This window comes from Bidens hawaiensis, unplaced genomic scaffold, assembly GCF_021521415.1.
Source record: "Bidens hawaiensis isolate Kalapana, Puna unplaced genomic scaffold, B.hawaiensis_p1.1 tig00032806_1, whole genome shotgun sequence".
Taxonomy (NCBI): Eukaryota; Viridiplantae; Streptophyta; class Magnoliopsida; order Asterales; family Asteraceae; genus Bidens; species Bidens hawaiensis.
Genome location: NW_027495605.1, coordinates 150,190 through 162,889, shown reverse-complemented (window position 1 = coordinate 162,889; position 12,700 = coordinate 150,190). Strand labels below are relative to the sequence as shown.

General features: G+C 38.3%; 1 protein-coding gene across 1 annotated transcript; it reads right to left on the bottom strand.

Annotated features, from left to right (window-relative positions):
- Nucleotides 1–8,222: 8,222 nt before the first annotated feature.
- Nucleotides 8,223–11,822, bottom strand: LOC143584092 (chlorophyll a-b binding protein P4, chloroplastic-like). The gene is made up of 3 exons (XM_077066228.1): nt 11,638–11,822; nt 10,920–11,335; nt 8,223–8,380 (listed from the first exon to the last, which is right to left on the bottom strand). The coding sequence occupies exons 1-3, from the start codon at nt 11,820–11,822 to the stop codon at nt 8,244–8,246; spliced, it is 738 nt and encodes a 245-aa protein (XP_076922343.1). The 3' UTR covers nt 8,223–8,243.
- Between the last annotated feature and the right edge of the window lie 878 nt (nt 11,823–12,700).

Sequence of the window (12,700 nt, the reverse complement as noted above, 5' to 3'; positions counted from 1 at the left end):
TTGGATTCCCATTCTCAACAATTTGCGGGACTTGATCATGGACGAAGCCTATAAGTCCAAATATGCCATTCACCCAGGGACAGATAAGATGTACAAGAACTTGAAGGAGTATTATTGGTGGCCCGGTATGAAAAAGGATATAGCCACGTATATCGGTAAATGTTTAACTTGTGCGAGGGTTAAGGCCGAATATTAGAAACCTTCGGGAATGTTGCACCAACCGGAAATACCGCGATGGAAATGGGAACAAATTACCATGGATTTTGTAACACACCTCCCTAAAACTTCCCGAGGAAACGATGCAATATGGGTGATAGTTGACCGACTAACCAAATCCGCACACTTCCTTCCAATTCGTACCACTTACACAACCGAAAAACTTGCTCACATTTACATAAATGAAATCGTATCCCGACACGGCGTACCCATTTCAATCATCTCTGATCGTGATAGCCATTTCACCTCTCATTTCTAGCAGGCCGTACAAGAAGCCTTGGGAACCCGAATTGACCTAAGCACCGCCTACCATCCCCAAACCGATGGTCAATCCGAGCGAACCATTCAAACCTTAGAAGATTTGCTTCGCGCTTGTGTACTAGACTTCGGTGGGAACTGGGATCAACATCTTCCACTGGTCGAATTTTCGTATAATAATAGCTATCATAGTAGCATTCAAGCGGAACCATACGAAGCGTTGTACGGTCGGAAATGTAGATCACCCCTGTGCTGGACTGAAGTCGGAGATACTCAAATTACTCGATCTGACTTGATTCAAGAAACCACCAACAAAATCCGTAAAATCACTAACAAATTGAAAATCGCCCGAGACCAACAGAAAAGCTACGCTGATATTCGTAGGAAACCGTTATCTTTTGCAGTAGGTGATAAAGTATTCCTCAAGGTATCCCCGTGGAAAGGCGTCATTCGATTCGGTAAAAACCGGTAAACTAGCTCCGCGATACATTGGGCCGTATGAAGTAATTTCTAAGATCGGTCCTGTAGCTTATCGACTGAAACTTCCTTTGGAGTTGAGTTCTATTCACGATGTCTTTCACGTATCAAACCTGAAAAAGTGCCTTACTGACGAAACCGAAATCGTGCCATAAAAGACTTAAACATAAACGAAAAACTAAATTTCGTAGAAGAACCGGTGGAAATATTAGAGGGAAAAATAAAACAATTAAGACAACAAAATCACTCTGGTCAAAGTTCGATGGAATTCAGACGGGGATCCGAATTCACGTGGGAACGAAAGTCCGAATTTAAAAAGAAATACCCGCACCTGTTTCCAAATAAGGACAAAGTTGAATAATCAAATTTCGGGGACGAAATTTTCTAACGGGGGAAGAATGTGACATTTGAGCCAAAACAAGGTACACCTCAGTACGTATTTATCGATTAAGCAAATAAACGCTTTTTGTGTGACAAACGCACGATTAACCGAACGGGTCGGGTTATGACCCAGATATTCCGGGGGGCATCTATAAGTGATATACGTTTAATATAAGCTAATATATTAGTATTATGGCCTTAGTTCGATAGCAAACAAGTTAAACGAAAAAATGCTCGTTTAACTACCTGCTATAGATTTAAACGCGAAAGATAATTACAAACCAAGCATTGTATCATCCTTTAAGCCGAAAAAGACTTACCAAACACTTATTTGAAATATTTTAAGCGATCCTTGAAAATATTTCCGATTTTTACAAATGTATAGTATGTTTTTATGAATTTATACATAACTAGCCGAAAAAAACTCGTTTTCACACTGTTTATCGTACCCAATATGTTTTTCGCGCCAAAAACCGAACCTTAACTAAATTTGGACTTGCCCTTACACCCTAGCCGAAACCTTAAGTCAAGGGCTATTATGTTGATGAAACCTTGCTTTCTTTGTGATATAAGACTTGTATCTAGCCTACATAGGAGCACAAGAGCTTGAAAAGTTGATTAGAAAGGCGAAAACGAACCAAAACCGCTAACGTAATGCCGAAACACTCGTTTACGGGCTGTTTATGTTAAGGTTGTGATGTGCATATTTTTAGGACTTGAATTTTTGCAGGGACATCAGGGACCTTTTAATTGAGCCCCTGTTAAAATTTAGTAACTGTTTGACCATCCGAGAATATTTGACGAATTTATTACCGAATTGGGACGTTTATTTGGGAAAAAGCAATAAAATGCTTGAAAAATTATGAAATTTTGTGGAGAACTCAGATTTAGTATATTTTGATCACATAAAAAATTTGGGATCATTTGGAAAATTTTAAGGGTGTTTTGTGCATATGCGTTCGTATGAATTTTTATAGCGGAATATGGGCTGAAAAGAATATTGAACAAGCTTATTGCATTCTGAAATTGATACAAGTTGTTTTGGGATATAATTTGAGTATTCAGAAATTTTTGTGGAATTTTTGAAAATCATTTGGGATAAACGGACGATTTTCAGGCAAAATATAGCTGATAAAATGAATTTTTATAAATTAATAATTCAGTAAATAATTCTAGAAATATTTTTATAAAAATCTACATATTTTATTTGATAAGTGACTAAATTTTCATAATTTAATGATTAACAGTTAATTAATTATGCTAATTTGAAGATTAAACAAATTCAATTTTAATAAAAACCGGCAAGTTTTCGCGATTAACGAACCTGCGGGAGTATCAAACACCAAGAGTGATTAAAAATCATATTTTTGGATTAATTAAGTAAAAACAAACCTTTTTATGAGAAACCTGAGCAATCTGGATAGATTGTGCACGTTTCTTCTCAAATCAAACTGAATAAACGGAAACGGGCCCCGTAGTTAATCCGGGACCCCAATATGTGATCTTCTTTTATAACTTAATCATTTTATTAACCAACACATTTAACCAAGCTTATTTCCCCATAACTGTTTTCTGAACACGTAAACGAACAACTTGGCCCAGCTGGGAAAACGGGAAACTGAGCCAAGTTCGGTTTTAAGTATTAGACATTGAACAACATCAAAACCTAACCCTATTGCCACTTTCTGGGCGTTCCAGCTATACCCAGATTAGATATACAGCCCAGTTTAGTATTGAGATTATAATAATATTAAAATATTAATATTATTATAATATTGATTATAGGAACCCGTGATTACAAGTCAAACAAACCTCAAACCGTCGTGCTACTGAATACTGAATAAACCGTGAGTTCATGACCCCTCTCTTTAAACAGTTTTACGAACTTTTGGGGTGAAAAGCATGTTTGATTACATATACATACCTGAAACCTGTATTGATGTGAATTATCTAAGTGCTAACACACGAAAGTCCCCACTAACACAGTGATTAACCTCGAGCCGGTGGCTTGTGAATAGTACTATTGGTTTGACAAACCCAAACGAAGCCGGCATTTGTTGCTGAGACATTACCCCGTTTGCACATGACCATAAATACACCATCATGCTATGTAGTGTTAGACATAGCTACTTGGGGCATATTGTGGGCGGAAAGGGGGCCACAGTGGTTGATTGGGCGTGGGAAATGGATGCACACAGCACAAACAGTCAAGGCTTCACTGTAGCTTAGCATAATTACATCATTTACATATATATATACTTATATCACGATTACAAGTGTTAAATTGTGAATAACCATAATTATTTTCTGGAAACTTGTGAAACTCACCAACTCTAGTAGTTGACCCGTTTTAAACTTTTTTTCAGGTGTACCTAAATTGGAATAACTTGGTGATCTGCTACGTGTGCAAGGTGTGGTTGATACTATGTGAATAGAAGCAAGGGTATTAGTAGTAAGATCATATAGTTTAATGAACTAGTTTTGTTTGTATCACCTAGATTGTAAAACAATGATAGAATAATGTAATGTAATATATTATAAATTAGTTTGTAATGTTTCTTGATAAACAATGTGTTGATTCCAGAGGTGTTTGTTACATTCCCGTTTTACGCTTCCGCATTATGCTAGTCGGGGTGTGACAGAACTCACTCTTGCTCAAAAACCACATTCTACTACCTCTCTCCATCAACCCATTACAGCCTTTGCATCACATACTCGTCATCCACCTAAACCATGGTCATCTCGGTCCAACAACAACCACAACCCGGATATCCTTCCCACCCCGCAAACCCCTACATCTACCAAGCCTTTCTTAGGAAAGTGTCAATTTTGTTTCACTAAAGGACACTCCTTAACCTCCTGCCAAAATTTTAAAAAGGCCCATCCCAACATTGCCTTGCCTGTTTATCATGGAAATTCCTCTCACAATCAACCACATGCTAACATGATGGCTCTCAACAACACTAATGCTGCTGCTCTTGCTTGGCTCTACGACAGTGGAGCTTCTCACCATATCACCAACGACATCAATGCCCTCTCGTTGCACAATCCCTATGACGGCACGGAGGATCTCATCATTGGTGATAGTTCGTCCTTACAAATAACTCATGTTGGCACTATTACGCTTTACTGTTCTAGCGTTCCACTTATTTTAAAAATGTTCTTTGTGTTCCTTCTATATCTTGCAATATTATATCCATCTCTCGATTATGTATCGGTAACCGCATACTAATACAATTCTTTTTGTTCCGTTTTCTTATCAAGGATCTCTACACTCAAAAACTGCTTCTCCACGAAACGGTTAATCGAGGTCTCTATGAACTTCCGTCCAGCCAACCTCCTCATGCTTTTCATTTGCAGACAAATAAGGCATCCTTTTGGCATCATCGCCTAGGACATCCACACTTGAAAGTCTTGCAACATTTAGCTTCTTCATTTTCCTTTATTTCGAATAAACATGATTCTTGTAACTCTTGTTGCATAAATAAAAGTCGCAAACTTCCTTTCTATGTTTCTTCAATTAATTCTTATGCACCTTTACAATTATTGTATTCTGATGTTTGGTCCTCTCCTATTAAATCATATGATGGTTTTAAATATTACATCATCTTTGTAGATCACTTCACAAAATACATATGGATTTACCCTCTTAAACACAAATCAGATTCTTTAACCACATTTATTCGATTCCAGCGTCTCATCGAAAACTATTTTAAAACCAAAATTCAACAATTATATTCTAACAACGGAGGAGAATACCTTAAATTATCTTCTCACCTAGCCTCTTGTGGAATTTCTCATCTCACGTCTCCTCCTCACACGCCCGAACACAACGGTTTTGCCTAACGCTGACATCGCCACATAGTTGAAACGGGTTTAACACTTCTATCTCATGCCAAAATACCATTAAAATTTTGGCCATTCGCCTTCACAACTGCCACTTATCTCATTAATCGCTTACCTACACCAACTCTCAACAATGATACTCCATTTTCTCGTTTATTCCACAAAACTCCTAATTATATAAAACTTCATGGCTTTGGCTGTCTTGCCTATCCATGGCTACGGCCCTATTCACATCACAAACTCCAACAACGATCAAAGCCGTGCATAATTGTAGGCTACTCTTCTTCACAAAGTGCTTATCATCTACTTGAACCACTTACAAACCGTATATACACATCTCGCCATGTTCATTTTGTAGAAAATACTTTTCCATATGAGTCTATTGTTCAACCCCCTACACAATTCCCTCCCACTCTTGATGCATGGCTACCACTAACTATTCAACCAATCTTGTCACCTTCTCATTCTGAATCTACTAATATTTCTACTCTCACTTCTAATAAAACAGATTCAATTTCCCAAACATCCTCTCACCTAAATCAGCCCTCCTCACCTAATCCGCCATCCTCCCCTTCTAATTCACCATCACCAATCTGCCCTACCTCTAATGCCCCTTCAAACGCACCCACTTCAACTATCTCCAACTCATCAGATGCCATTTCCAAAAACACCAACTCTCTTAATCCGCCTTATAACACTCGTCCCACTAAGAAACCAAATCCGAAATACAATAATTCAGATTATGTCTTATATCATTCCACCACTCACACACTTCCCGAACCTTCTACCATCACTCAAGCCTTAAAACAGCCGTTATGGCGTAAAGCCATGCAAGACGAGTTTGATGCTCTTCAACGCAATCACACTTGGACTCTCTTCCCTCGTGAATCGGCACCTAACCTTGTAGGTTACAAATGGGTTTATCGAACTAAGTTTAAACCCGATGGATCAGTTAACTTAAAGCTCGTTTAGTTACTAAAGGTTTTCATCAATGCCCGGGCTTGGATTATGTTCAAACTTTTAGCCCCATTATAAAGTCGGCCACCCTTCGTCTTATTCTTGCTTTAGCAACCTCATCCAATTTGTGTCTTCGCCAACTCGATATAAACAATGCTTTTCTACAAAGCTCTCTCACTGTGTCCGTATACATGGCTCAACCACCCGATTTTACCGACCATTCTTTACCCAATCATGTGTGCAAGCTCAATAAGGCCATTTATGGACTTCGCCAAGCTTCACGTGCTTGGTATGACGAACTGAAATCTTACCTTCTCTCAGTTAATTTCAAATCCACCATTTCAGATCCATCTCTTTTCATAAATCGAACCACTTCATCACCGATTTTCATTCTTGTTTATGTTGATGATATAATCATCACCGGACTAAACTCTTCGCTCATCAACTCATTCATCACATCATTCTCAAATCGTTTCTCTCTAAAGGATCTCGGTGCCTTATCTTATTTTCTTGGTATTGAGGTTATTCCTCATACAAAGGGAATTTTTCTCTCACAAACAAAATATATCTTGGACATCCTCACTAAAGCCAACATGAGTGAATGTAAGCCGGCTGCCACTCCTATGTCGACCTCGGTTATCCTCACAACAGTGGACGGCTCTCCACTTTCCTCACCAACCGATTATCGTGCTATTGTGGGGGCTCTCCAATACTTGTCGTTAACAAGACCTGATATAGCCTTCTCTGTGAACAAATTATCACAGTTCATGCACCAACCCACAGATCTTCATTGGGCTTCTTTAAAACGCTTGCTCCGCTATCTGCATGGAACTATGCATCAAGGTATATTTTTTAAACGGAATTCTCCACTGCATCTCCATGCCTTCACCGACGCGGATTGGGCGGGCGATCGCCCGAGCTATCGGAGCACCACTGGCTATGTAGTGTACCTTGGTTCCAACCCGGTTTCTTGGACCTCAAAACGCCAACCGACACTAGCCCGTTCATCCACCGAAGCTGAATTTCGGGCGGTAGCTTCAACAACGTAAATACAATGGATAATGTCCTTAATGTTTGAACTTGGATATAAATCCATGGTTACACCTACTATTTACTGTGACAATTTAACCGCTACACATTATTCTCATAATCCAGTTTTCCATTCAAGAATAAAGCATCTTGCGCTAGACTTCCACTTCGTTCGCGAAAAGGTTCAAGACGGTACCATACGTGTCACTCACATATCGGGGGATGATCAACTTGCGGATGCTCTCACTAAGCCTTTACTGAAACAACGATTTCAGATTCTCCTATCCAAAATTGGTCTTATCTCACGATCGTCCATCTTGCGGGGGAATGTTAAGCCCAACTAAGTTTCCCACCATTAATTCAAACTATTTTGAATTATTTAGTTTGTTGTAACAATCTAGTTTATCTCCTACTTATTTGTAAAGTCTTCCTAGTCTCTAGGATATACATGTGTATATATTTGTATCTGATTCATTAATAAAAATATCAATCGTTGATACATTTATATTATGTTCTATAACCATGGAGTCGGCGAATCATGTTTTTGGGAATCGTTACATTGCTTTGTTGACTTGGATTTGCGTTGGGAGATGGTTGGAGCCGGTTCGGATTTTGTCTTGGGTGGAAAATTCGGTTTGCCTAAGAAAAAGAAGTAACTCCGGTGCTTGTACGTGTCAGGTAGTTCCAGTGACGGTTATGTTCCAATTTCGATACTTGTCTGGCATTGTTAAAGGTTATATATTGCAATTCATTCAAAAAAGTTATGTGAAACAAACACGCAAGAAAATTGAAAACAGTTTTTATATATTCCAATTCGTTTTGACGATTTTCAATTGTGAGTCCAATATTTCTTAAAGAAACGCACCCTTAAAATAAAAAGTCGTCGGTCATGTACATCTGAAAGCCATAAAGAAGCCGACGGTCATGAATTGATTTTAAAGCATGAACAAAAACACTCATCTGTATAACTTCTTTATCAGAAAAGAATGATGACAATTAAGTTAAAACTAAAAGTTGAACAATGTTTTCATTTCCTCTCTACATTCAAAAGTCTTCTTTCATTACGGCTTCTTATATCATTAGTTCCCAGAAAGTGTTTGAACAATGGTGTTGTGCCACGGGTCCGACAAATGTTGCAGCAAGTTATCAAACGGCCCCTTTCCAGTCACATTGTGCTGCACAATGAACCCCAAGAACGCCAACATTGCTAGTCTCCCTGTACGTAACATACAATGTTACTCGTTAATGATAATTATCAATAATCATAATATATATAATTACTTCATTGTAAATCGTTTGGTGGGATTAAAAAAAAAATTTCAGTTGACAAATAAAAATTATATCATATAATTAATTCTTTTTTATAATTAGTTAATAGAGTAGATTTCTTTTGTAATTATTCTTATTAAATTAATTTATATAATTAATTAATAGTACATACTATGTTAGGTTATTTATAAAAAGTTATGCTATAGCTACACTGTCTCATCTGATTTCACGTCCACAAAACACTCACATGGTTGTTTTAACCATAAATGTCAAACTTCGATTTTTTTTTCTTGTCAAAACACCTTTTTTAAGTAGTATTTGGTCGGCCATTCTGATCATTGGGGGTCAAAGTTCGAAAATTATTGGTCAAAACGGTCGTTTGGCCGGTATCCGAACCGTTGTTCAAATAATAGATAATCAATTTTTTTGTCAAAACGGCCATCCGACCTCTATTTGGACGGCCATTTGAAACAGTGTGGGAATAAACATGAGGTAGTCTGTATCATGTATTGTTGGTCCCTCTTGTAAACTGTAATGTAACTAGGTTTTTTATCCGGCGCATTGCGCCGGGATAGACGGCAAAACCCTAGCGTTGGAACTCGAGCGTTGGTAAAACCCGAGCTTTATGACAATGAATCGATATGAATTCGGTTAGTACCTACTGCGTTGGTTACGATATAGATACCATTGGTAAAATTTGAGCGTTAAACCCCAAAAATTTAATTCATTAAATTAACATAGAATAAAACATTAACATATAAGAAAAAAAATATTTAAGGGGATGTTTATTTGGTTGGAAAACCTGGGCGGTGGTAAAACCCAAGCGTTGTCGATCCCGAGCATTGAGGCGACAACTTCACACGAATTCGGTCAGTTTTGATTACGTACGTCACGGTACCGGAACTAAAAAACGAAAAAAAATATAAAAATTGAGGTGGACCAATGACCAATTTGGGGGGGGGGGTTCGGTAAACTTTCGCATTGGTAAAACCCGAGCGTTGCCGGTCATGGGATTTAATTAAAACCGCGAGTTTACGCGAGTTCGGCCGGTTTCTTTCAAGTTTGTTATGATACCGGGATTAAAACAAAAAAAGTAGACGTCTGGTCGGTTTCCATTACGTTTATTAAGGTAACTGAACTAAAAAAAATTCCCGACCAATACAGTGCCGCCAAGTGACCCAATAGGCTACTTGCGGCACCAAAGTTCTCTTTTATATATATACTAGAATTTTACCCGGCGCAATGCGCTGGACAGGCAGGGTCTGTTTATCTACCCATTGTGTTGCGACAACACACTAATGTGGATTCGGTTGATACGAGTTAAGTTCTTTAAGATACGGACACTAAATTAAAAAAGTAATTAATCTGTTAACGTAGAGAACAATAGCAACTCTCATATAACTTATAATAAAAAAATTAGCATATTAAAAAGTTCGTAACGGTAACGACACTGATTTTCCCTCGCGCGTTGCACAACGAATCTGGTATGTGAAACCCCAAGTTTGCAGTGGTGAGTCAAAGCGAATTCGGTCGGTATTGGTTGCGTTCGTTTAACGTTAAAACCCAAATCATAAATTTGTCCAATTAAGATATAAAAAGATTGACATACAAAAAATAAAATATTTAAAACGACATTTATTCGATTGGTAAAACCGGGTGCTGTAACATCCGAGCGTTGGTAAAACACGAGCGTTGTCGGTATTGAGCGTTGGTGAGTCAAGACGAATCCAGTCGGTTTCGATTACGTTCGTTACGGTACCGAAACTAAAAACCAAAAAAAATTGGCATAGCCCAATAACATTACGTTATTTGGCCCAATCAAATTCATTGCGGCACAAAACTTGTTGTTTATTCTATACTAGTTTTTTACCCAGTGTGTTGCGTCGGGGCAAGTTGGTAAAATCCGGACAATGGCACAACTCAAGCTTTGTCGGTCTCAAGCGTCGAAGCGGTACGTGGACGTAAATTCGGTCGGTTTAGAATATGTGCGTCATAAAACAAAATATAAAAACTGAGATGGACCAATGGGTCGGGTGGCGTCGGTCGTTAAACTCGAGTGATTGTAAAACCGACCACTGTCGATTTCGGGCGTTGAAGGGGTTCGGTTTCCGTCACGTTTATTATGATACCATAACTAAAAAATATCGGCGTCCGGTCAGTTTTCGTTACGGTATCGGAACTAAAACAAAACGTGGTCAATCTATGCGAATTCGGTCGGTTTTGATTAAACTTGTAACGGTACCAAAACTAAAACCCAAACATTGTCAGTCCCAGACGTTACAACGACAAGTCGACATGAATAACCGTTTAGTTATCAAATTTTTTTTAAAAAAAAAGCACACCAAAATTTTTTTTGCTTAATCCAATCATAGGGCGCCACATGGACCTGGTCATGTGGCGCCAAACTTCTCATTTGTATATATATATATATATAATAATAGATAATTCGTAATAGTATTAGTAATTAATGTGGGATCGAATCATACCATTGGCAATTTCTTTTTCTTTAGCCTCAGTTGTGGGTGCAAAATTCAGAGGATTAAAAATGCCACCAGGGTACCCAACTTCATTTGGTGGCAAGCTATAGCTTTTAAAAATCGGATCTTGATTCACACTACCCGGGTTCTTTATATCTTGCCACCTTCTGATCTCTACATAGTGGAACAAGATGAACTCAATCACGAACAAAGTTGAAGACGATGCAAAATATTCGGACTTTCCCGCGTCATACCACTTGGGGACATTGAGTAAGCCTGCACTTGTTAAAACCTCAGGCAATAGCATTCCGGCAACGCCCAACATTGCCCACCGGCCGTTCACAAGCTCGGCCTGCACGAACCACTTTAAGTTCTCGGGATCCTCGGCCAAACCCAGTGGATCAAATCCATTATCACCTGCAAGACTGCATACAAAAGTATGTATGGTAATGTTATGAGCCCAAAATCTATGAACGTGGTTTTTAAAAGGCTTAGTTTTGTTATCCAAAAAGAGCTAGCGGTGCACTTATTGCATGTTTGACTTCTATTTCTATGTAATGTTTGATTATATAACAGAAAAAGAAAACATTCCATATCAAATCATGTGTGCACACTAAAATCTGTCGCACGGGCCCTATGACCATTTTTCTTTAGCATGCGTCGAGTATGACACGTCAATGGTGTCTAGATGATATGCAAGTGATGTTTGTATAGCTTGGACCATTACCTTCCATTAAGGTAACCAGGTGAAGCTAAGCCAGGTAGCCATTCACCTTTCTTGGCTTCAACTTTGAATGAAACAGATGAAGGGGTGGTTGTTTTGACGGGTAACGTTCGGTTTAACTTTCCTGGTGAGCCGGAGAGGAAGCATGGCCGGAGAATGGTGGTAGATGCTTGCGTGATGGTGGTCATATTATTATTCTCTGGTGGCCGGGATTGAGTGAAGGGGTGGGGTGAGTGCAAGATATGTGATGTTTGTGTCCTTTTTGTAGGACTAGTTATGGACACTTGTGGCTAATGTTATGGACACTTGGGTTTGGTATTGTTGTGTTGATCGGACGGCATTGATTCGGGTTTGATTGGGAGACTGACCAATTAAAAGAGATAGCCCTTATCCTTATCTTGGTGTCATATCTAGGAAATCTAGTACCCTGGTCTTGTTGGACACAAGTGCCTTGTAATTTGTAAGCTACATGTATCTTAGTATAGAACGTACACTTTGAAATTTCTTTACTTTCTTATTTGCAATGTTTTAAAGTCGAAATGGGCTAACCGCTTAGAACAGGATTTTTGCAGGCTATGCAAGGACAATCGAATTTGCAAGATGAACCGACGTAGCCACGCTTGAAGAATTTAACGGCTCCTCGATTCATAATAATAACAAAAATCTAGATATATTTTATATATTTAATTCCTTTTTACGGACTATGCAAGGATTTTTATTTGCCAACGGGGCCTAGAAATGGTTCAGTTTAAAATGAGTCAAGTAAGAACGGGTCATGTAAAAAAATATAATAATAGCACGTAGTGTTGAAGTGTCTAACCTCAATTCCTCGTAAGTCTCAACCAGATTATGGAAATTGTCTCATTACAAAGCTTCTCAATATTTCAGTTATTGTTATTACTAGTAAACAACTGATAGTTAACAAAGATATACAAAATACAATATGAACAAGCCAAAACAAGATAAATAAATTAATAACAAGAAATGCATGATTGAATATGCAATTTTGGGCTATTAACAAAATCTGAAGGGCCCAATTTTATTGTACTACGAAAATATACGCTGA

Excerpts from the sequence above, each read along its gene's own strand:
- LOC143584092 (XM_077066228.1), bottom strand. The coding sequence starts at position 11,822 with ATGACCACCATCACGCAAGCATCTACCACCATTCTCCGGCCATGCTTC. Across the intron at positions 11,336-11,637 it reads CCTGGTTACCTTAATGGAAG|TCTTGCAGGTGATAATGGAT; the intron begins GTAATGGTCCAA and ends TTTTGTATGCAG. Across the intron at positions 8,381-10,919 it reads AGAAAAAGAAATTGCCAATG|GGAGACTAGCAATGTTGGCG; the intron begins GTATGATTCGAT and ends TGTTACGTACAG.